Genomic DNA, 27349 nt, shown 5'->3' with positions numbered 1-27349 from the left:
TTGCACGATAACATAAAATGCTCTTTGAGCTTTTCTTTACAGAATTTCTTGTAGATGTTTCCCGAACAGATAGCCAAAATAACATTTATTCATTCGAAATGGAAATAAGCCGGTACAGAATTAATTGATGAGTCGTCGCCTACGTAAACACATACGTCAATATGACATTATAAAAATAGCATTACGATATACTGCATAGCCGTTACGTAGTTTTGAATATGATCAATCTTATTTTTATCCAAAGCGATCTGACGTAACCGGTCAGGTATCCGGGCACGAGCCGTGACGTCACGGGCGCGTGGCTAATTGCGGAACGACCAAAACGGTCTAGCGCGGAGCAGAGTGAGTCAGCGGAGAAAGTGGTAAATGACGAGCTCGGCGAGCCTCCGGGCCCACGCCGCCGACTCCTAAGCATCGGGCGTCCCGCGCTTTTCGGAGGACGCGCCATTTTCCCGCGCACGTGGGCGAAGCGAGGGCCTCGCGCGCCATTAACGCGGCCGTCGTGAATGAACGACCGCGGGAGGCTGCCGTCCATTGATAAGACGAGAGTGACGGGGGCGGCCGCCCGTTCGCGTCGCTCAGTTCCTTGCGAGGTGCGCGCGGCACGAGGTGCGAATGTGTTCATGTTCTGTGATCGCGTAGTTAAGTGTATATGGTGGCGTTTGGTTTACGGGGATGCGCGCGTGCGATGCTCTGTGCGACAGCGATGCGGCGCGCGGAGGACGAGAGCGCGCGCCAGGAGGACGACGAGTTCGTGGACATCTCACAGATGCAGTTGCTGGAGGCCGGCCCGTCGCACGGGCCCTACGCGGTGCCTTACGCCGGCCCGCCGCCACCGCTCGCGCAGCCACAGCCCTACCACTCGCCGGCCACGACGTCGGTCGACGATTTCTTCGCGCTTTATTTTACGCCGACTACACACGGTGAGAACTCGTTACAGACGATTATGCTGCTTCATACAAATCATTCTAAGATGGTGGATCACTTCAAATATCAACAGATTCTCTGCTCTTGATCCTCCTGTAGTTAAGCACGTGGACGGTATATGTACTTGCTTCACGGCACTGATTTAGCCGGAAATTTGTAATAATTACAGAGGTCAACCGTAAACTTTTATATAGATATATAAATTTAATTTTGAAATCGGTTCTAAGACATTTGGGAAATGGTTTAGTTTCCCGCCAAAAAGTAAAACACATGTCAAGCTACAAACATTGTTTGAAATATCTTGTCTATACTGGGAATTAGTAATTAACAGACATTTGAGCAAATTAAAATATATTTTCGTTGAATATTTGCATCGTGATTTTGGAATATTGTTGACTTAGTCTAAAACTAAAAAAGTTTTAAACCGAATATCGATATTAATAGACAGTGAAAGAGCCATAAATTAACAATATTATGGCATTTAAATATGAATGGCCCATAGACTTGTTTTATGAATTAATACATATGGCAACGCAGATCGTACCATAGATTATACCATGCAACAGGTTTCTCGCCTACGCACTTTTTGTGCATTGTTAAAATAACCTAAAATTATAGAGTAATAAAGTATAACTACTATATACATTTCTGATAAATAATAATTTCGAATATATTTATTGCACAATACATATTATACACACAATTACTCATAAAGATAACTTTAAAAATTAATTCTAACGTTCGGTTAGGATTATTTTGCAACGTATATTATCAAATTGTTTTATTGGTTTAAAAGTATGTTTTGTAAATGTTACATTTGGGGTGCTTCGGTCGATTTAATCAATCAGAAACAATCAATCAAACAACGAGCTAGGGCTTATGGTGAAACCATTTTTTTTTTCTAAATAGCATACATTTAAAATGAAACTTTATATACATATAAATCTTTATTGTTTATGTGTTTCAACTGTCTTCATATTACAGAAATTTACAGATTAAAAGTATTTGTATCTTCAATTATTGCCCAAGAACTTTTAATTCATTCGCCAATTCTAAGTATGTATTAGCGCCATATTCTCGGATTGTGAAGTCAATAAAATGCCGGCTACGCACTCGCAAGCCCTCTGGCATTGAGATTGTCTATGGGCGGCGGTATTACACACAGCCTCCTGTCCGTTTGCCCCCTGTTCTATATAAAAAAAACTCGGAACTCTATATAAGAATCTATCTAATTTAAATATCCAAAGATCGCTTTAGGCCAATTAAGGTGGGACACAGCATTTTATCAAGAAAAATGTTTTTTATTGAAATTCAATTGTGTACTTTACGCCCTCTGAGGCTACGTACAGCTAGAAACCCAGAGGAGTGAAAGCCTTAAGAAGAGGCTGATGTCCTGGGATAACCGATTAGTTATTAGTTTATATAATACTACACATTTCAATCTACAAGGAAAGGTATTTTACAGCAAGGCAATTATTATTAAATGTTATGATGAACATCTAAATAATTGAAATACTTATCATGTAATTAAAGTACACGCGACACAACTATTTCGGATCAGCGTTTGATATGAATACCGGATGAACTAATCTGTGTTTGCAAAATGATATTAGCCGACAGGACTGACACATCAATACTGTAATCTAGACAAAAGATGCTAATAAACAATACTCTTCTAACAACATAATATCTGATTATTGCAATTGAACTTCACGTATTCTTTAAATCTTATAAAAAATTATCATTATCGGAAAATATGACTATACTATATGACAGTTCTGTATCTGAAGGTATTTAGACCAAAACGATGCGAACTAAATACTACTTTAGCTTTTACGATCTATTGAAAAAATAAAGTTTTTAATCGTCAAGTTGACATATTGTCAAAGTCATCTGTCATCATTTGGGTGGTACGGTAAAAAATAGTAAATCGCCGCTTCCAATCTTGTGTATCATAGATTCTAGAATCTAACTAGCTTATAAAATATTTTTCTCTATGCATACCCAAATCGAGATAGACTATGAAAATAGGCGGAGCCTTCAAACACCTACAATATGATTGGTTCATATGAAAAAGCTATAAAACATTTTCTCTTTCATTCAGGAGAAAACGAATGTATCTGATTGGTAGATAAATTCGTAGAGATTCTATTCATTTCGTTCAAACCTCGCCTATTCTTTTAAAGATTTTGTGAACTATATATGGTATGATCGATTGTAGTCTAGACATAATTTAAGCCTTTTTCGAAGTCTAAACTATTTGAATTGATGATATTGTTTTTTAATATTTAGATTTAACCGTCGAATTTTAGTATATACACAACGTTATTTTGCCCTGTATTCAAATAACATTCACGAAGTATTTTCTTCCTATTAATAGACATAAGAGGTACGTAGACTTTAATAAATACACAGAATCAATATCAAAATTTGTTATAGTGTCTACAGTTAAACAGTCAAGTAGTATACATATACTTAAGTATTTCCGAAAACAAGTGTTAGATAGCACAAATATAGAAAGTCCTTCCGTGCACAGCCGAGGATCGAACCTATGACCTCAGGGGTAACACGCTGAGATGTCTGCCCCGACTACTTTATTTGCTTGCATCTATAAACGCTTAAGAAATCTCCCGCGGTGCACGAAAGGAATGTTTAAACATTTAAACGGGAAGAAATCGCATATGTGCTTAAGTCTGTTCAAGATTAACATAGAGAGACAAATACCTGACTCTTCTGGGCTATCTGGCCGAAGCTGTGAAAAGAAAGGGAGAGGAAGTAGGAAGTAGGAAAGCCAAACTGGCTTCAAAAAGCTAGGTGTTTTGGGTAAGTAGTATTTTACTTAGGTACATCTAATGCTGTATCCCTGGGCTGATGCTCCCAAATACCAGCTTTTTCCTCTTGACCAAAGTCAAAGGCATAGGGTAAAGGGATTGTCGAACTGTCAATCTCCAATGTATTAACTGATTGGCTGGATTCTCCCTACGCAAACATTGCGTAACTATGGGTACTATGGAGAGTGTTCTGAAGTGTAGTTCAGAAGTGACTCTCGGTCTTTCCTAGGAAACGACGAACTGCATTTGTTTAAGAAAGAGCATTACTCTCTCAAAGCTGGCAAAACCAGCACCCACTAAAATGGGTGATGAAGATCCCTTTTTTGACTGTCTCGTCCCGCTCGTTTGACCCTCTATCCCGTATAAAAAAGAAAGTAAAAAGATGGAAATGGTCTGATGAGATCTAGTAGATCTCATATCTTTTAGCTGATAAACTTTGACCTTGACTTGACTAATTACTAACAAAGTATAAAAATATAATTATTTTCGTTAGAGTATTTATTTTATTCATGTTGTATTTGCGTATTGATCGCAACAAAATATAAAAATAAAATGTCATATTCGATTAACTTTTTATTTTAAAAATAAAACGCTATCTTACAATCGCCGTGACATCTAGTCTGTCGGCATGTCAAGACGATAATTAACTTTATAAATATGGAATTAGAATGCTTTATACTGTAACATTTTCTATAAAAATTAATACTTTCCTCTGAAAAGAAACTCTTCAATTCATAAAGTAATTTCAGTTATATTTTTATTTATATTTCACATTTAAATTTCATTTATTGATTTTACATTACGTCTGTGTTTTGAAACGAATAAGACGTTTTTTCAACATCAGCAAATTGGTATTTCATATTTATTTATTTCACTCCATATATCAGTCAGCATATCTAAGAAGCAAGTCTAATGTAAAAGTCAAGCAAGACAAATACATGACAATTATGGTGAACATAAATATTACACTTTCATCTTCGCCTTGTTGTACGTACTAAAAATGAAAACGATTTTTAAAGAAATGCTAGTGAAATTTCAATTTAGGTCGAGTCATTAGTGAATTATTTAAAAACGCACGACTTTTTGTTTGTGAAGAATATCGCATTGTCTTTCTCTCATTCTTGTTCATACAAAGTTATAGAAAGGCAAATACCACCCTACCTTTTAAAAAATACCATCCGAATCACGTCGACATCCGTCGTTCCATAACTGAGCGTTTATTTAAACAGTTTTTGGCGCGCAGCATCGGCTGTCCTGAAGTATATTTGAACCAATTCGACTTAGGGTCCTTCAAGGAAAGAGCGCACTAATTCTAATAAGCCTCCCGCCCGTTTCCCTCTAGCTACATAAAAAAATGAGCTATCTGTAAGTATAAAATTTTACATAGTTTGATTAATACGAAAAAACCGATACGGAAAGTAAGAACTACAAGAAATGGCTGATTGATCATATGATTATCCTTATTAAACTCGCTTAAAAACGATATCAGGTTACTTTAACTTGTGGTTTGATGCTTAGTTAAAGATTGTATAACCCTTAAAAATAGTTCATTTACGCATTATACTTGCGTTATATGAATAAAGCCCGTATATTTGTCTTTACAAATGATGAAGTTCTTTTTCTTATATCTTCTTGATATCCTAACTTCCTTCAGGCTTCAATACCAATGATCGAAACCCCTTCATGGGTAAAAGACCCCACCAGCTTTTTCCACATCCTCTATCCATGGATTTGTATCTCTATTTGCTAATGTTTCTATATCATCTATCCCTTCTTTTAGGGCGCCTTCTCCTTCTTTCTGTTGGTCCTTTCCATATAATTGTCTTTAAAGTCTAAAGCTATGCATCTTCCTTAATACCCCACCTTTGCCATTTCTGTTTTAGCTGCGTTTATAAATGTTAAAAGATATATTAAAAAGCGGAAACCACTTGCTTATAATCGTGTGAAAAACCATCAAATGAGCCGCTTTAAATTCTCTTACATCTAACCGCAGGTCAAAGGGAGTGTGTAAATCTGGTGACTAACATATCGTCAATCACAGGCACCCAAAGAAGGGCAGCAATGTGTCACGTAACCGCGTCAAAATAACAACCTACACGTCACTTGAGAAGGCACAGACCATTACACCTAGACCAAGATGTCCGATAGCGCTTTTGACAAGCCGCTACGTGCGTTTGAAGTTCCGACAAATTGACTCGTACCAAACTACTGTGCGTGACAGTTGACTGTCAATTGTTTCTTTTGAAATTGGAATGGTACATTTTTAACCGTTACATCTGTGATGGTTTTATTTATGTATTTTTTGGAATAGTCTTGACAGATTGCATTACTATGGTCATTTTGCTTTTGCATGCAAGTCAGAATAAATGACGTTTGATAGCGTCATTTGGATCTAAGGGAAACAACTGAGAGTTTATAAGGCAGTCTGCCGCGCACCACCTCTAAGGAACCAAATGCCCACTAAAGTATTTCGGAACCAATTCGACTTAGTCCTTTTTTAAAGGATTTTTAAAAGGCCGGCTACTCACTTGCGTCCCCTCTGGCATTGAGTGTCCATGAGCGTCGCACTTTATCACTCAACATTAGGTGAGCCTTCTGCCCATTTGATTGTTCTATTAAAAACTAGATTCAACGCTGAGTGTAACTCTCGTATGTTTGGTATGTCAAACTCTGAAATTGACCTCACAATCCCAACACAGCTTTCTTTCCTTTTTCACGGAATTGCGGAAACTGAGTGCCTACATACATACATACATACATACATGCACAGCCAGGTTTACACGCGCGACCTCAGTGCTGACGAATTTAAATTCAATTTGCGTTTTTTCAAGCATGAAAATATTCCTTGAGATTGTCGGTCTGTATAGTAGAAGCATTGTTTATGGAGATTACGACCGCACCTGCGCCCAATGACACAGAACAATAGTTATCATTAGCAATCATTGACATTCGTCTTGTCCACTCACACAAGATCCCAAACCTCTTAAAATATATTGACAAACATCTCATGATTCTAAATAAAGTTTTTCTGTTACTTACTATAAAAAGAAGAAAGTAGACGTTCGGTTTCAGTTTCTACATATTATTACAAAAAAATAACTAATTCTTTATAAATAAATGTTATTAAAATAATGAAATAAAATGCTAATGAAATTGCCCGCGTCTGGTATATACTCTTGGGCCGTAACTCCAATGATTTACGAAATCTTGGGTGTATAAAACTAAGAAAACCTCAGTGAGAAAATAAAGCTTTGGCTCGTACAATAGATCGTTATTCGTAGATCTTCTTTAATATTCCCGTAACTTTGAGTCACTGATAGTCATTGCCTAAACAGAGAAGGTTTTAATCTTGCTTTAAAATATAGTCAGAAAGAAACGTAGTCATGTTTCGGCCTCATGCCAACCACTTATCTATTCTAAATACAATTTACTAACTCCATCCAAGAAAGACAAGATAGATTTTTTAATTAAGTCATATAAGCCAACAGCCCCTGTCCAAATAAAAACGTATACAGTTCACAGTATCATATGATTCGCGTCTATTAATATTGAAGTTCTTTAATTTAAGACCTTTAATTAATTCGCGATTAAATCTCAACTAAAATTCCTTAACAAACCCCAGTCACGGCATTAAAAATACCGCTTGTTCGATGAAACTAAACAAACTATGCCAAAGTACATGTTACTCGAATAACATGAAAACAGTTTGAAAGCCACTGTGAATGTCGAAATGACCAAAGCAAGTTAATTTAAAACTCGATAAATTATTGCTAATGCCCAATTTGCGTCGAACGGTTAACAATAGCAGTTCCCGCAATTACTTAAACGCATGTCCTGATACAATCTCTGGCTTATTGTCTTACTCGATACAAATGCAATTACGATCACTCGAGTATCACTTACAGCGGATAGATGAATCTTAAGCTGAGCGAATAAGCGGAGATAGAAGGGTTAGTGAACATGTTTATTTCGTTTTTTTTTTTTTAATTGATAAATATCAATTGCGTCAGTTTTCGGTTTTAAATCTCCTGTCCAACAACTTCTTCTAGTCGCTCTTTTTTTTTTTTATTTGGGAAACAAACATAGACTGAAATCATAAAAAGGCGTAACTGGTTTCTATTTATTTTTAGTTAGTGGGCTGATTACAAGGTAGGGCTAAGCTAAAGTAAAAATAATGCAACGTTAATAAATATACGCTTTTAAGAAACAATTTACTAACGAACACTGTCTACTTCATAAAGAACATAATGGTTTGACAGAAGTGAAAAACTTTGTGTTCCTCTTGGAATTATGAGTGTTACTTGCTATAGCTTTCACCATATTTTACAATTTAATAAACTGATATTTAATGCTTCTAACCGACATTATGTTACATATTAAATTCACATACAGATATAATCTCACAACAATTGCAGATAATAATTTACTCCCGTAGAAAATGTAATAAATCATTCGTAATTTTAGTCTGCACAATGACAACTTAACAATTATACACATTGTGTCAAAATTATGTAGGACATGTCATTCTGAGGAATGTCATACAGATGAAATGAGTTTCATCTGTAATTGTGGAAGTCAATTGTCATAGTGTCAAATGTAATATGACTAAAACATTTAAACTGATTAATTATTTTTAATATTCAATTTAGCGTTATTTTTCTTGTCACTATGTTTTTTTTGTTTAATATCTTAGCGTAACATTGATTGTTTCGAGCTATGTTCGGATAGCAGATGAAGATGAATCAGGCGAAAAATCACAACAAAAAGTTTTAAATCGCTACGTTTTACAAAACGACATCCTTAACCGCCTTTGCAATCGTTTTTAAATTCTTTTTGGACAAAACATTAAACTTAAGCACAAGTGAGTCACGCATTTTATTCAAGTAACGTACGAAGTTTTGCAAATCGTACATAAAGTATTCACATCTGCAATCTGCTTATCTCTGGACCGGAAGCCAACGGAATAACGTTTAGTTCTAAATCAGGTACAGACACAGAGAAATGCACATATTTATTGCTTTGTCTTAATAATATTTATTATATTTATGTATTTTTGAGTTCTAATACAACGTGTATACATAAAATTATTTTATTTTATTTTATTTTATTTTATTTTATTTATTTAAGTATTCCTACAGCTAATACATTAAACAATAACCAAACAATTACATTACACACAAAAGCCAAAACGGAATACACATATAAACAGAAACATAACATAACAGTTTTACAAAGCACAGAATCGAGATGGTAAATCAAAACATATATTCAACATGAAACAACAAACAAAGCCATTATTGGTAAAAGTTACCTGAATTTTTTAAAATATTTTTTTAAGAATTTTTTAGTTACATTAAATATATCGATTTGCTGGTAATTTATGTTGTAATCTGTAGGTATGCGATACATAACCGAGTTTCGTAAATAGTTGGTCTTAGAACGAGGAATCTCGAATAATTGGATTTGCCTTGTATTGGGTGATGAAGGGGTCTTAAATAGTAAAAGCGATAACAAGTCAGGGCAGTCAATAAAACCATTGCAAATAGCATGTAAAAATATAAGGTCGCATTGTTTACGTCTACATTCAAGGGATTCAATACCAAAGTACTTGCAGGAATCCAAGTAGCTACTAAACTTTTGGAAATCCTTAAAACTTAAAAACTTAAGGAACTTTTTTTGAATGTTTTCTATTGCTTCAATGTATTTCTTGTAACTGGGGGACCAAACAGTGCTTGCATATTCTAGTGTACTCCTAACAAAAGCAAAGTATAGACATTTTATACAATTTATGTTATTGAAAGATTTGCATACACGTTTGACGAAGCCAAGTTGTTTATATGCTTTTTCTGTCATATTATCTATATGATTAGAGAAACACATTATAAAAAGATTTTAAGTTTCTTTTTATTTAGGTATACTTTATTTTTTTACAATTTTACGGGTTTATTAGCAATTTAATAGCAATTATATTTAATAACTCACTGTTTAATTCCAACCATCTTTTATATAAAATATATAAAGCATAAGAATTCCTACATACAAACTATACTTAGACTTAATTTTTTTACATTTCGTTGCGCAAAATAATGAGTGTAAAATATGCACGGGGATTGATATTAATTTAACCTATAGAACTTCTTATTTTAAATAGCAATTTGTTTTTAATTTATATTGAAATTCTCGTGGGCAATGATTTTTTACCAGAGCTTTATATAACGACTGTAAGTTGCGATATGTATCAACGGAACATTCTTAAGTTTACGTGACTTTTGCTAAACGGCTACCGTCTTTGTGACCATCCTAAATATACATATCCAGGTAAATATAAAAATTATTAGTTAGTTTTTTTAATAAATTTATAAAAATAATAATTATTCCCAGTTATTTCCAATCTTTACAAATGTTGAATATACATTTTTGTTCTTCTTGTTATCCTAATATCCTAACTTTCACCACCACTACCATTACTGGGAACCATTAATCGGAACTCCTTCATGGGTAAAGGTCTCCTCTAGCCTTTTATAAATATCTCTTCATCCATGCCTTGGTTTCTCCATTCACATCCTGCTAATGCGTTTTATTCTGCTGTCCAACTTTTTTAGAGATAATCACTTTTTAAATATACCAAATTTTAGTTTTACATCATACTCCGCTACATATGCCATTTGTTAAAGGATTAGCGAATAAACCGTAATTATAATTTTCTCCTGAAACTTAATTGATTTCACACAATAAATGAATCGTTATTTTAATTGAATAACGTTGTATTTCTAGGATTCTCGGCTGTGTTTGTGCACTTTATTGTGCGCATTTAACATTCCCTGAAGGAAAACATCGTGAGGAAACCTTCTTTCACCATCCTTAGACCCTTAAAAGTCGATGACGGGTGTCATGACCTATGGTGAAGGAGACCTATGAGAATAACAAATGATCATGAAACAGACTCAGAAATCTGAGGTCGAGAACTAAGGAGGTTCTACCGCCACTGATTTTTGTATTTTTTTTATTTCTACTCTACTCCTAAGCAATTAATTTTATAATAGATCTTAGCGATTAAGAGTTATTTGAGACAATGTAGATCATTATCCCAGTACATTTCGCAACAGGTGATGACAATTAATTCGACGCGAACTGGATTCCGTGGAGCATTGGGACAGTTTTAGTTTAAAAAATAGGACGATTGCACAAAACCTGGTGAAATGAGATTTGGCCCACTTCCAGATACGAAGCTATTAAATTTAGACGACAAATTAAATAAATACTTCACTGTAAGTGGCTGAAGATTATTTAAGATATTTTTCAGACTAGTTCACTAAATTTTATGTATCATTTAAATGTTTAAATAATATTACTTTCGCATATCTTACCTCACCTATAATTGAGAATTAAACACATGTACCTACTTACTGGAGGACTACTAGGAAGAAATATTCTTAAATGTAATTTTCACACAATACTTATTAATCGTTTTTTTAGTAGTAGGTACCTGGTTTTTACACATCTATTAATAAACTATCTGCCTTTGTACTCTGTAATATTGAGATCCAGCCTAGCATTTTTCATTAAAACTTCGATATTGTCATATAATATGTTCGAATACAGGTTTTGTTCACTAGTCACTTGCTATATTATTAGTTATAAGATCTAGGTACCATCAATTAGTAAACATTAAAAAAATAAATATATGGATACAAATATTACGTTAATGTTTTTTAACTGTAGGTTAATCGGTATGGGTATTATTGTTTCGTTCTATTGTATTAGTGTTAAGGTAGTTGATGTGATTAAATAAAAAATATGCGGACCAAATCTCATTATTGTAATCGGGTCTGTAAAAGAGGGGCTTTTACTCATTTTAAATCAGAGATTTTTGTCTAAGTATAACTCATTCACAAGACAATAATAACACAATTTAAAATATACTTTTTAAAAACATTACATTGAATATGTTTAAAACGAGAAATGCATATAATGTAACAACCATTTGTAATCAATTTGTATATTTAAAATTCACTTCAAATATTGTCGTGAATGAAGCATTAATTTTAGTACCGATCAGACAAAGAGGTCGCACGAGTGTTCATTAACTAATTAAGTGTCGCGTGTCCTCTTTGAATCATCGCTAATGTAATATACAGTCTAATAGAAAAAAACGGATACGTTAATTGGAGACTTGGACTATACGTATCGGTTTTTTAATTTATATATTCCTGAGTTAGCAACTGGAACTTCACGTCTTTGTATATGTCAATATGATGAGTTTTCTTGACATTATGAGAGTTTAGTTTTTGAATGCTGCATATATTAATCTATCGCCTCTATTTATTACTAAAACTATTAAACGTAGTTTAGTGCTTGTGGCACTGCGTTCATAATGTTATGGTATATATCATATAAATAAAATAAATTAGGTGATCAGCCCCAGTGCCTAACACACGCCGTCGATTTTCTGGTTCTATCTGGCCGGTTCCGTCACGATGGTTTTTTCATCGTTCGAACGAATGTTAAATGCGGACATAGAGAGTCCATTGGTGCACAGCCGGGTATCGAACCTTCCTCAGGAATGAAAATCTCAACACTAATCTACTATGATAAATAAAGTAATGAATGCACAATAAAATTATTTCGAATCTTTATCTACATAGTGTAATAAATCATTATTAAAACTTTTTAAATTACAAAAACAAAAATAAAAATCATAATTTAAGATCATACCAATGAAATTGTCATGAGTCCTTCCGCTATGGAATTAATCAAAATTGTACGAAAAAAGCATAGTATAAGTACGTTTACAGTAATTCTGTTACTTTAATTCAGGTCTAATCCTAAATGTCCAATGGCTAAGCTGTGCTTAAAACAGTTTTATTGGTCTGTAAAGATCGCTACTACATTTAGTAAATTACTCGTAAGATTGAAGAATGTCACTCTCCTGTCGCAATTTCTGAAGGGATCAAAACACTTGTTCAAAAAGGCTTCCTTGAACGTTCTGGCTCCTAGTCGTTGTCAAATCAAACTTGTATGGTATATGGGAATGGATAAAAGTGAAACATTTTTTAATCAAAATCACAAGATCGCAAAAAACAACGTTTAACGACGATTTAATCTCAAAATTAAATCCCGAAATAATTATTTTTGTTAGTATAGGATTATCCAAATTTTATTGAACAAAAATATAAAAGCTATGGGGGCATTATAGATTGATTAAGGTTTCGAAATTTTTTAAAGCATATCAAATGTACCATTGTTTATAAATAAACTCAATCAATACTTAATTTTAGCTTTATAAAAACGAAATAAATATTTTTTGGTACTTTTAAATAACACTACGGATGAATTAATTTTGTTTTTCCGACTCATATATGAAGAAAATACACATGTTTACTAGTACTCAAAAGCTGCCTTTAAAAACACTCACTTCTGGAACGACGGACGTCAACATGATACAGGTGTAATTTTTTATTTTGCCCCGACGTCTGATGATGAAACTCAGCCGCAGGTATTAATCCGACCTCTATCTAGATCTCTATGCAACGTGGGTTTAAATATTAATAATAATAACAATTCATAGAATTTGTTTATAAGTGTGACGAATAACCATAAACTGACCGAGATATGGAATGAGTCGTCCCATATGTTATTTATGGTGCTCGGTGCAATTGCGGTCAGGACCCTGTGACCGCTCGTTCATCTAATTAGTGGCGTCTGCGCACGCGTCTAATGTAACCAAAGCTGTATGAATGAATTGTTATAACTGATATTTCTTATGGTATTTTATACTCTGATTTTTAATTCCGTAGAATTATGATATCATTTTAAAATGTCAGAGGTTACACTACCCACCTTTTTGGCCGAGGACATTAAATTTCAATTTTAAAAAATACGTATTTTTTTCCCCTTAAAGGGGTCAAACTGGGCCCTTTTCCGGTGGAGAACTTTATTAATAACAACACTTATGAAATGTCAGAATTCTACGAAGACAGAGAAGATAAAAGACATTTATTTATTTGTTTTTTTTTTTATAAATTGCTAAATGTTTCTGCATAATGACGTAAGTATTCCTCAAACTTAATATTAATTTAAAATGTTTATAAGTAATTATTTATGACAAATATGGTTGTGACAAAAAATCTCAGAAGTTACCGGAAAATAAAAAATACTGTAGTAGAAAAACACGTTCATATTTTATATACCCATATACTCCTGTTAATTATACAGTTAAATATATTTCAAATAGTAATTAACAAATGATAATAATGTTATAAATTTTATCCAATAACTTATTAGTAAAATTAATGCACAGGTTACATTACCCAAACGAATTCAGGCCAAAGCTCTTTAATCTATGGACGATCTTAACTCTACATTTTAAATAATATTGCGCATATTACATCTGTAATTAATTTATATTATTAGTCTATGCACTTAATAATTTTACAGTCCTTCGAACGATTTCATTCAGTAACACGTGAAAGTAAATGCTAATTTAATAATATAGATTACTATTTTATATTGGACTATAACTATTTATTGCAGTGTTGGCCTAGTCGTAGGTTTGATCCCCAGCTGTGCACCAATGGACTTTCATTATATGTGCACATGTATACCATGATTATCCAAATACTACGAAGACAATCCATTTTTGGCGACGGATAGAATGCAATCTTTCCGGTCTTTACACTCATATTTGATAATCAATATACACCAAATAAAGTAAAGTACCTGTACAAATAATATTAAAATAAACATGTATATGCTTAAAACATAACAAATAGCTTTTTAATTATTTTAAAAACTGGTGTATGTTAAAATCTTAAGGTCTATCCAGATACACCGATCCGACCTACCATGGATAGCGTGTATCGACAGACAGATCCGTTGATTGTATATTGGCACTCTTTTATCCTTATAAGGATAAAGATATCTATCTCAGATGGTCAAAAATGGATTGAGATAGGTTGTTGGGTTTGGGCCTTAGACTTTTTATAATCATATTTGCAAGACGATTCCTTTATAATATTCGTATCCTTTTAAATTCCGCTGTTTCTTCACTGTTTATTAAATACACTATATTCTATAGTGTCGTGCGTAATTTTCAGTTGATTGCTACTACATGTGCCATATTATTTAATAAATTACACATTTAACAGCGATATTTCACAAGTATACATATAACAGATGCAATGTATGGATAATGATACATAGAGATTAGCTATGTATCCTGGCCTTGTACCAGTGTGTGTGACGCACATATTTCTACATACATACGTTTTATTATTTTAAAAACCAAACCAAAGGTTTTGGTTTGAAATTATTTTTACATGCAAATTTCCTGAAACAGTGTATTTTTGAAGCTGTACTTCTTTTGGCGCGTTAGGGAAAAATGACGAGAGTAAATTTTTACGCACACACCGTCACAAAATGCCGACATTTCAGTTTTCCTTTCAGTATCGTTTTTTCTACAAACGTAAAATAAGGCGAAAGATAAAACCTTTGTAAAGATTTAATTTTGTTTCGAGTGCGTTACCGGCCTTTTAATAATTTCAATTGTATCTACAATTATTGCATATCGCAAGACAGATCGTTCATATATGTCAACATTCAATAAAACTGTTAAGTTTCCAGGCTTTATACATATACTAGCGAACCCGACAGACGTTGGAAATATAAAAATCATTCAGATCAAATCAAATCAAAATATCTTTATTAATCTAGGTAAACAAGTACACTTATGAACGTCAAAAAATTAAATACAACGTCAAAAAAAAATACATTTACTACCAGTTCGCAAGTCAAGGGCGTAAAGCGGGCAAGAAGAACTAGCAAGAAACTTTCCGCCACTCTTTTCAATCGCCAAGTTTTTAATACAAATTGTTTGAACTGGAGCAAATCAATCCCAAGTATTGGGATTATTTAAAGCTTTATTAATTAATTTACTTTTAACGAGGTCAAATCGGTCCAGCCGTTTAACAGCAGTTTGGTGACATACACACGTACTGTAGATTGTATATAAAAATATGAACATAATAGCTGAAAATATTTTAATAAATTAAGCAAATAATACGGTCCACTATTTGGAAAACGTTTCATAGCAGCAATAACAAATGTGAGTTCTATACAAAATATCTATCCTAATTCTTTTTCCTCGAATAAGCTACAAATAACAGTTTTTGATACAAACAATATTTGGTGAAAACGTAACATTCTGTATCTAACTTCAAAGACAAACAATTCTATATTTATGTATAAGAGTGGGTGGTCGGGTTAATATTTATATTTTTGATAGGCACACGAATTTCGCAATTTTAGTAAAGGATTGTATAAATCTAGACTTATAATGGTGTTGATAAATAACTTCTGCTACTATTGAACATTCCCCAAACCCCCAAAATGTACAACCTTAAATGTAAAAATGGCGGAGGCCTTTGCCAGTGGGCACACAGAATCAGTTATCATAGACAACAATAGCTATAATGTATATATTGATTCTGATATAAGGCTATAAATAAATAAATAACTATTGAACATATTCCTGCAAATTCTGGCAATTACATTTTTTTTAATGCTATAACAAATATAAACGCGAATTTACTATTGAATAATATACTTCAATAGTCAAAGTTATAACTTTACCAACCCAAACAAAGTGATCTGTTTACACACCCTGTATAACAATGTAAGGAAGACAGCAGATGGCAATGATACAGTGTGTTGGCGGAGACGTCTTAGCAAAGTAGAACTCGCAGACCTTACCTTGACACCTACGCTAGTGAAACTTTGCTCTATTATGCTTAGGGCACTATAGTATTGAAATTTAATGAATGGAACATGTGATGCAATATCAAGCCTACGCGTGCACTACTACTTTAGAGTAGATTTGAAACTATAGAAATTTTGACACAAACCTATAATTTTTCAAATCATAAAAGTTTGTAAGTTTGTGTATTATTCCTAATGAAAAAAATACGCAGGGCCTTATTAACTCTTAGGGTAATTTGGCTCTAGGGGGGTGCGCTGAAATCGCTAGATCCTATGCACCATCCCTTGCATATTTCAACTACACCGAGAAAAAACACTAAATGAACTGTGAAATGAACTGTGTGAATCTGAAATAAGGTGGGAGATTTTAGTATCCAAATTAAATGAAAAATCGACGATACAAAACATCTATAAAAAATCAATGTACAGATACCAAAATAGATGAGATGATGCAACTGCAAAGGTCTTTTTCAGTACTAAAAAGAGTTAAAATGTACCTGCGCTTTACACTCCGCCAGCAAAAACTTACAGCCCTCTCGCTGCTGTACATAGAATATGATTTTTTAGAAACTATTGCATTAAAAAAAAACAAAGTCGCATCACGATAAAGCCTAGAGCGGTCAGAATCATCAGTCTCTGAAAATACGACCCATTTTTTGCTATCGAATACTAGAGAAAATATCATAAAATCATCTTGTGTTTGATTATAAACACTGTGACGCGGGGATATTAAATGTATATGATATAATAAACTAAATAATGGAATAACCAAATTTATATATTATAAAGAAATGTATGTTTAGATATAAATACTTTTTTAACTAGTGTACTAGTTGAAAAAAGTATTAATTTAGTATAACATCGTTTTCTACAAAGGTAGGCTAGAATTTTTGAAAATATTTTTATCTTTTTACGCCAATGAAGTAAAACTCCTAACGCGTGTACATAAGTACACACACATTATTTTTATGTATAATATAATCCATGTGGGACGTAGGTACATATCAGCAATTAATTTTATAATATAAGATAGATTTAATACTATATTAGTGAAACAAACGACGTGATTAAAATCTGGTGTAATTAGTGTATGAAGGCTTGTTATGAATGAAGGCACGCGCCGCCCACTCACTCATTCATATGCCCTGTGTAACCTTACATATAGATACATATATGGCTTTATATGTAGGTGTTAATATACTTGTTTCAGATATATTTACAATAAAAAAGGGCGTGCGTACAAAGTACACATGTCAGAAGTGAAACTTTTTTTGTAAATTAATTTTTATTAAGGCGAAAGCCCCAGTAGATGATCATACAAGATATGATCACAAGACATTATGCGACAGAATTTCCTTAAGTTATAATATGTAACTACTAAACGAATGCATCAACCAATAGTGTGTATTTTTCTCGATCTCCCTTTCTCACTCTCTCTCAATTGCTGTCTCTCTTTTATTCTACAAAAACGCGGCACATCTTCGCAACGCTGCACTGTCACAAATTTAAAGGCAACTAAAAATCAGCATACAGTGTCAACCAACTCAGAACTATTCAGAATATAGTTCCTAGAACCTAGAACTCCTGAATCATTCGCCACGAACACCAACTAAGAACTCTAAAGACGCTTAAACATTAAGGATTTCTTTATTAACCTTCATTTGACAATACCATATGAACTATTAAATGTTTATTAAAACCTAAACATAACAATCAAATACATTTATACAGTATTTACAAGTTTCTTTCTCGTCCCTGCAACGGCTTCCTGTACCTTTAACGCTAGCAGCATTTCCTCGCTGTATTTCGATAATTTTGCATTGAGCGAGGAAAGCACCAGTTCTGGTGTCACCAGAAGGTATCTACTATCAACCAAGCACCAACTTAAATCTTTATTTAGCACCTGTGCACTTGAACCCCATGGCCCAAGTCTCTACTGTAAAGGGAATTTGTTGGAGGAAATAATTATTTTTATTTACCCCAGCCTTTTTTGTTTGTCCGAAGAAAAAATTTAAACATAACTTATCCATGAAACTCTTATAAGAATAATCAAAGACCTTTATTCATAAAATCTTTTAGTGAATAGCGTCAAGTTAAGCTCTTAATAAAAAATAAAAAGATTCGCTCCACAACACAGTGTATGGATAAAGGCCCGAGATGATTCATGAACTTGTTTTATTCTTATCAAATGAATGTATGCAAATGTAATATTTTGATTTTCGCTTCTAAAAACTATTTCTTAATATAATATTTTTCATAGAACATCCGCCGCCTCATCTCAATGCCAGAAGGCTCGCAAGATGCTGGCCTTTTGGGAATTGTTAGACAGCGAAAGTACGATAAGTAGAGATTACTCCCAGGGTAATCTCTGTTCGAACTGTTCTTTTATACTTTTAAGTAAGGATGGGCTCCAGGAGTCTCACTCACCGCACAAAATGCTAGTACATGGTAGTAATATGTACCTACACGCCGGTTTGCTATAAGACGGTGCAACTACTTCGTTCTTTTTTTTATAGAACAGGGAGCAAACGGGCAGGAGAATAAAAACAACTGAAAGCTTAAATTATTTTATTTGTCCAAATACTGTTTAATTATATTTTATAATTATTCTGTCATTAGCACTTTAATAAGAATTTAATTACATATCTATTAGACGCCTCAAAGTCAAGTCTAAAACCATAGAATATTAATATAGCTTCTTCTTGTAGTGCCTCTCCACTACTGGAGGTTGGCGATCAGCTCGTCATACTCCTTTCTATCATTCTACAAGCGTATCAGTTGTTCTACGCTGGCCACTTTAATTTATAGCTAAAAGATTTTTCTTTATTTACTATACACTTCATACCTAGATATTATCATTGAATTTACCAAACCTGTAGCCTAAAATATCTGTAAAACGTACGTTTAACGGTACTAACAGGGATTTAGCATTTAACTAATATACATGACGAGAAAATCCACAAATTTATTGGTCACTTTTAGACTTTTCTCTACAAATGTGAAAGGTTGTCCACGTGTCCAAAGGGTAGAGTTCAAAGTCACCGATTATGGTAAATAGCACTTTAAACAGTGTATAGTAAATGTAATCTTATTAGGAGGCATGCCGTCATTTCTATAAATATACCACTATATCTAAATGATTCAGATCTCGCGAAACATTCTGAAACGCTTTTTGATTGTTGTATTGTTTAGAAATCTATATATGTACAAACACAATCTCCGTGACATAGCATAGAGGTCCTAGAATTGATTATGTTATATTAGATATATAGCTAAACGTTATAATAACTAAAAAATAACTATTGAGATTTAACGTGCGACTCTCACGAGTCGTAGGTTCGATGTCTGTGCGTCAATGGACTTTCTTTCTATGAGCATTTACCATTCGCTCGATCGGTGAAGGAAAACATGGTGAGGTAACTGTCCTGCCTTAGAACTAATAGTCGACGCTATGTGCATAGAAGCTGCCGATTAGATTGGAGAATTATCATGAAATTGATACAGAAATCTGAAGTTCAGACCTAAACATAGCTAAACTAAATTACAGTGTAAAATGTAACTTATTTTTGATAGTAAAACTATCATTGTCAAAATTAATTCTATTGCCTAATAAGAATACTTGAACACAATTCCTTAACACTTATATATTTGTAACGAATGGTTGGTTTAAACGTTATATGTCAAGAAGACTACCGCTATACAACGCAGTAACAATATAAATATTCACCCAAAAATTAGCTCACAGTTGAAACAACACTGCATATTCAATACCCCAGAGTCAAAGGTTAAGAGACCTCGAAATGTCAAACCGAATTCCGGTCTAATGATCAGGGATCACATTAAGGTCGGGATCGATAGAGAAATGGCAAAGTTGAGGGCCAACAAAGATGAATGAACCCCCCACGAACACCCACTCTCCTATCCCCCTTTTCCCCTTGCCCCATCCCCGAGCCGGCATTGGGGATGGGTAGGGGTTTAGGGGCCATGGCCACGCTATGACGTGTTTTGATGCGCATGCGCGGTACGGTGAGGTTCAGGGGCGCATCGATCGACCTGTAGCTTCGTTTCCTCAATGGCAATGCCAGGGCTGATTTCTCTTATCAGTTGAATGCACTTCTTTCCCGTATTTTTGCATAGATTTATATGGGCAAGTTATTCTTGAATATTGATGTTTCTCTACAAAAACTAACTATTTGGTCACATTTATTTTATTAACGTAAAATGAAATATACAATTTTGTACCGAATCCATGTCCTTGATAGCAATGTTCATAGTGGTATATGTGTGGGTTTCGATTTCGATTCTAGACGTAGCCTATTTTTATGAATATATATTGACATATTGATTATGAATCAGTCTCAGAAATACGGGCCTATTAAAATGTTACAAAAAAATGAAATCAGAGAAGGAAATGCTTGCCTTTCTCTACAACTCAAAGGCATTTTACTTTCTGCAGAGATTTCATAAGATCCATATAAGAATCTATTTATTTCGTAGCTAACATAAATTATATATGTATAACAAAAACAATTATGCTAAAGCTATAGCTAAAAATGGAATACATATACAAAAAAGTCAATCAATTTCAAAAGGAAAAATGAATAAAAGTAATTAAATACATTTGTTGTGTTATGTGATAGTGTTAAAGTATATACTCCTTTTTAGCATACTCCGCGATAGGCTAAATTGGAATTGGAATTAAAATAGATCACAGTTTTAACGCAAACATCGAATTCACTTGGTTACATCATATGGAAAAAATATTGTCGCCTTGTCACATTTTATTATGTCGTATAGATTTTTATTTAACGTCACTTGATTGCGGCCGTAATCCGACATAAATAAGAGACGCGTGCCCATCGCTGATTGCACGCGCGGACAGTAATGCATGGAGCTGTATTTCTTTTATTAAACTTAAACTTTTACGTTAACAAGAATTTATATCTTTTGGATTAATGAATAAATATATTTACGATTTTCAATTTTTGTATATATCACATATCCCTCTGTAATGCGGAAGATAGGGAGAGCGTTATAGGAAATCGCGTTGTAGAACCGTATAACCATATTTTTTAACAATTCATAAACTAAGAATTATTATAAGAAAAGAAATATTAAACTATATAATACTTTTATTTAGTTTCATTTTATCACAACAGAATAGAAACAGGTGCAAATGTAGGCGAAACTAATTAACAAATCTTTATAAATTGCATACTACACAAATATAACTTAAAAAATCTGCGCGTTATATATAAATATATAATCTAAAATACCTATGACATTAGATTTTCCATTTACTTTCGTAAGAGTTAAAACGTAAATGAGGTTTTTGCGGCTTCAAATTTAAATTTGTATCCGACGTATATCGCCTATATTTCAAATTTCTTTAAAACAACACTCATATATAATATTAAAGCGTCCGAACCGTCATCTCAGCGATTAACATTTTAATTTATGTAATTAATGACTCTAAATTCTTGTGCTATTTCACAAAGATTAATGGGGCTCTAAATAAATACAGAGCAAAGTTATAATATATTTAAAGTGTATTATTTTGTTTTATTACTAATTTATATGTGTATTTATTGTACCAGTTTAGACGAAGAATGATTTGGAAAAACCTGTGATATTTAAAGTGCAGCAAATTTGCGAAAAAAATAAATAATATTATGGTCTAAAAACAAAGTCAAAGCTCGGAATTTACTAATAATTTATTATTTATTACCAAATAGTACTTGAAATATCTAGTAGATACAGTATATGAAACAATAGTTATAATTTATGTACTCGTTGTATTTTATACCTCTTCTTTTATTTAGATTTTCAGGCAAAGAACAGAAGTATTCTATTTGCAGCATAATAATTCGAGAACATAAGTGCTAATCAATTATTCTAGGGAAAGCAAATTCAAGTGAAACCCTACAAAAACAAAGTCCTCGTAAAAGTAAAGTTTGCGGAATGCGAATATTATTTCCTGTAATTCTGCTAAGTAACACGTAAGTTGTTTATATAACCTTTTAATAAACAAGCAACAAACTCTACTCCAATCCGAGATAATATATCACTTGATTTCTTCCATACCCGCATTCGAGTTTGTATTGCGTTCGCGTGGCCAATTGTATCGCCCACGGGCGAGTCGCAGTGTCTGACAACCGACACTTGATAAAAGACATTTAGTTTGGAAGTAGCTGTATACAGATTTTTATTCTACATTTAAAAGGCATCACGATCTCGGAGGCCTGAAAACAGACCAACAAAATTCAAAATATTTATCTAGGCTATCAACCATAAATGTCACGAAGCAAATTTCCATGAAACGAGAGAGTGCGGCCATTCATAAGTTGCCCGCGGGGTGGTATGTGGGGCTAGGGGGGTATGGGGGTTGGGTGTGGGGAGGTGTTCATGAATGAGGGCATACGTCATTGGTATCGATCAGCGCTACACAAGGGCAAATCAACAGGTGACCATCTGACGCAAAACTGCTAACATTTTTCCGTCAAGTATTCTATCACGTCATAACTTAATCATCCTGATATTTATTTCTACTTGACAACATCGAAAGTTGAATCTACATCTTAAACAAGGATTTGATCATAGGAATGTATAAGCTATCTATCTATAGCAAGGCTTTGTACGAGAACTGGATATATTTGTGACAGATTTGTGTTCTGAAGTTTTTTATATTTTGTAAGTAAATTGTTTAGGGTAATAGTATAAAGATACTACTTTATTTACGTTTCCGCGTTTATAGTTAATAAACTTTATTAATATATAGTAACTGTATAAATAAAATTGCATTCTAGTGCAGACAATACATTTGTAGTATCATTAGAAGTCTTTAGTGAAAGGTCATGGGTAATTATAACACAATTTTAAAGTTCTCAGTGAATTTTTATTTCGACTAATTTTATTTATATTCCGACGCCAACCTCCCAAAGTTATTCCCTACAATTCTATTTAAATGTATCCTCCTCGCTGTCTAAACAAAATTTAGACAAAACAACGCGTTGTGTATAATACTGAAACTTCTAGAAATAGGTATTTGAATTTCTAACTTCGATGGTAAGGGAAACTGTAGTAGGTACAGACTTAATAATTTAATAAAAAAGTATCTAGTATATCGTTATAGACTTTTACCGAATTCGCAGCCGTAATTTCTGGAAGGAAGGTCTTTTCTAGAAGTACCCCATGTCGAATTGCTTGGAATACACTTCAGTGGGTAGCTGGTTCCACAAAGAGGTGGTGCGCGGCAAAACCTGCCTTATAAACTTTCAGTTGTGGAACGACGGATGTCAAAAAGTTTTTTAGTATTTTAAAATTCGTGACACTATACGGATTTGTGTTTCGGTGTTTCACTTGGATTTCGTGTGATATTATTATTTTATATTATTATAATAATAAAGCATATATTTGAAATTGGTTTATAGAGTGGGTCTGATTTGTTCACCAAAACTTCTAGTGGTCATTATTAACTTAATAATATTCGACGAAAATAATATACATCTTTATACCACGTCTAGATAATTTGACACAGAAATACACTCACTGTAAATACTTTCAGTGTGTTTCAACGTAACAATTTTATAGCAGCAAATATATGTGTGGCGCCAAGAATTCGGTTTCACTTGCCTCACGTAAATTATAATCATTGTCTGAGACTTCAGAGCATTAAGATTCATATCTAGTATTTGGATAAAAGTTATATAACTAACAGTTTCATTGCTTTTATTAAATGGGTAAAGCATCGATTCATGCATGAAGTAAAAATGTTATGAGTTTTATCTAGCATTATATTGCAGATACTTTAACACATTTATAATTATAAAATTCTTTTAAGGTATATCTGTGTGCCCATTTTTTGTCTACAACGTGCCATTCACTGCCGTGTATGCCACTTCTAAATTGTCTTTTTCGTTTATTGTACCTTAGGCACCAGTTTAGTACTTTCTTGTCATCAAGAAGTATTTAAGTTCCTTTATACTCCAAAAGATTTACCATGCTTTATTAATGTGTTTATATTTAAGTATTAAATGCCAGGTATTCAAACTATATCAAGTACAAATGTTTATTAGTATTTTTGCTATCGAATCTAAACTGTCTACGTGCAAACACATAGAAAAATAGAATAATATTAATGTAACGTTATTAAGGCTTTAAACCAATAGATGGGCTTAAAAATCAGCAATGTATTAACTTGCGTCACCTCAAATCCACCTCGCGCGATGTCCGGCCCCCCCTTCTGACGTAATACTTCCCCCTATCACCCCACAATTTCTGGGAACTCATCCAAGTACAGAAAAATGACGGTAATACTATTTGGGACCAAATATAGTCTATGTCATGCGTAAAATCAGGCCTTACAGAAAGATTTGTAGCGTACTATAAGAATAGTAACTCACGAAAAATCTTTTTACTCCAGAGTCTATAAACATAAATATGGGTAGTGTTGGCCTTGTGGATTCAGCGTGCTACTCTCATCTGAGGTCGTAGGTTCGATCCCCGGCTGTGCACCAATGGACTTCCTATGTGCGCATTTAGCATTCGCTCGAAAGAAAACATCGAAATGAAACCGAATTGACTTACGCCCGAACCCCATAAATAATCCACAATCTCAGACTGAAAACAATCTAAGATCAGACCCTGGCAGTCGATCGATCTCCTATCTGCATCCGAATAACTAAACCCTACGAAGACAATCCATTTTTGGCGACGGATTGAATGCAATTTCTTCGCTCTTTACACACATATTTGATAGTCAATATAAACCAAATCAAATAAATGAAACCGTACAAATAATATTAAAATAAAATAAACATGTCTATGTTTAAATCATATCAAATAGTTTTTTAATTATTTTAAAAACTTGAGAGAAAGATATTGGCACAGTTGAACTGTCACTTTCATACAAAGATCTACCCATATACGACATACATCATACATGGATCCGACCTACCATGGATAGCTTGTATCGACAGATGGCTATTACAATCTGTCGATTGGTAATTGGGACACTTTAACAATATTTGAATAAAGATGTCTATCTCAGTTGGTCAAAAATTGATTGAGATAGTTTATTGGGTGTTAGAGGCACAGGAGGCTGATCACCTTCTTGCCTATTAGGTAGACAGATCAAGAACCGATAGGATCTGAGGCCCAGATCTAAAAAGAAATATGGTGATTTTATTTTTGAATTGTCTTATACAATTATAAACCTACTGATTTTCATATACTCAAATTATCTTCATAATGCCTTGGCAACTATTGATTTTTCAATTACATATGGTTATATACATTGCACGCGTCACTATATCTATTACTACATAAGTCGTATTATGACGTTTGAACTTTCAACACGTCATCTAAGCCATAAAGATATAGCTATCTTTCGCGTAATTTATTAGAATAACGATATCAAAAAGGCTTCGACATTTACCTATAGTAGATGTTTACGCAGGAGCGTAGTGCGAAAGTGTGTGTTAGTATATAGGGATACAGAAAATTCTGTAGTCTAATCAGACGGATTTGACAAGACCGGAATGGCAAAAATCAGGGTATGTGCGTTCGTTATTTCGATCCCACCTGGGAGTCCCACTACATGACAACCTGTGCCATCAAGAAATATTAATTGAACATGAAATTAAATTAAGATTGTATGAATAAATTTAAAAAGCTATTTCAGGATATATACACAAATTCTATTTTGTCAATTTTGGCAAATTTACGAAAACAGAGTGAGTAATAATATATTTCCAGCGATTTAGTCACGTCAATAGAGATACGACTAACTACGTTTTGCATTTACGTGTGAAAAATTCTATATATAACAAAGCTCTCAGCCGTGAAACGCGTCAGTGCTGATGGATGTAGTTTTCGTCGTTGTAATTATAAAAGTGACGGACCCGTGACGCGATTGGCAAGATCCGACATTGTTTCACGATGAGCTTATGTTATTTTTCCCGAAGCTTATCGGTCAAACGCAAATCCAAAATGGCTCCGCTGGAAATAAAACTACTTCTAAGCCTCTACAGCTAGAACAGCTGCCCACTGAAGTATATCCGAACCGATTTGACTTAGGGTCCTCCAAGAAAGGAGCGCATCGAGACTCAAAATGCCGGCAACGCGCTTGCTAGCACACTGGCATCAAGAATGTCCATAGGCGGTGGTATCACTTAACATCTGGTGAGCCTCCTGCCCGTTTACTGCGCTGCCCAAATATCGGTCGAACGCAAATTTTAGCGACTTAGTTGACTTTCAGTTAATTTGATAATCGTTTCAGATATAATATATCTGAAACGATTATCAAATTAACACCAATCAATCACATTCCATTGTTATAATAAGTTTCCCTTCAGAAATATTATATTTACTTATCTGACTATAATTAATTCTCTTATCGTTTACATGATATCCAAAATACGACATCTTGACTTCATTTTTGCCTGATGTTACCCTGAGTCACCCACCCGCAAGTCAAGGTTTTCAATTCTATTGGTTTGTTAGTCAACGTTAAGTGGCAATACAAAACAACGGTCCAATGTGCGGTAATAGATCATAAAAGTGCTGAAACAAACATAAAATGATATTTATTAGGTGTTATTCGGAGAGAAATGTATTCATAAGCCAAAGCGCATGCAGATTTATGATTCATGAAGCAATTTATAACAGAACAGGTAACTGATGCATCTATTCAGAATAGAAGGGGTTTCGTCACCTAGAAATGAATTCGCGACACTTATTAATAGCCAACTGAGACTGCCAAATGACAGTAGGTCGAGAATTTGAATGGTTCTAAAAAGTTATCCACTCCGGCGTATTCGATATTTAAATCTGTT

The 27349-nt window shown here is 33.7% G+C and overlaps 1 protein-coding gene across 1 annotated transcript in view; it reads left to right on the top strand.

The window, feature by feature from the left end:
* The first annotated feature begins 521 nt into the window (after positions 1-521).
* The window catches only part of LOC110998303 (early growth response protein 3), a 39848-nt gene continuing 13020 nt past the window's right edge, over positions 522-27349 (top strand). Inside the window, exon 1 of the mRNA XM_022266858.2 lies at positions 522-923. Within this exon, the coding sequence (XP_022122550.2) occupies positions 653-923 (271 nt within the window). The 5' untranslated portion in view covers positions 522-652. The remainder of the gene's footprint in view (positions 924-27349) is intronic.

Source organism: Pieris rapae, chromosome 3 (genome assembly GCF_905147795.1).
Source record: "Pieris rapae chromosome 3, ilPieRapa1.1, whole genome shotgun sequence".
Lineage (NCBI taxonomy): Eukaryota > Metazoa > Arthropoda > Insecta > Lepidoptera > Pieridae > Pieris > Pieris rapae.
This window is presented reverse-complemented; position numbering and strand designations above follow the sequence as displayed.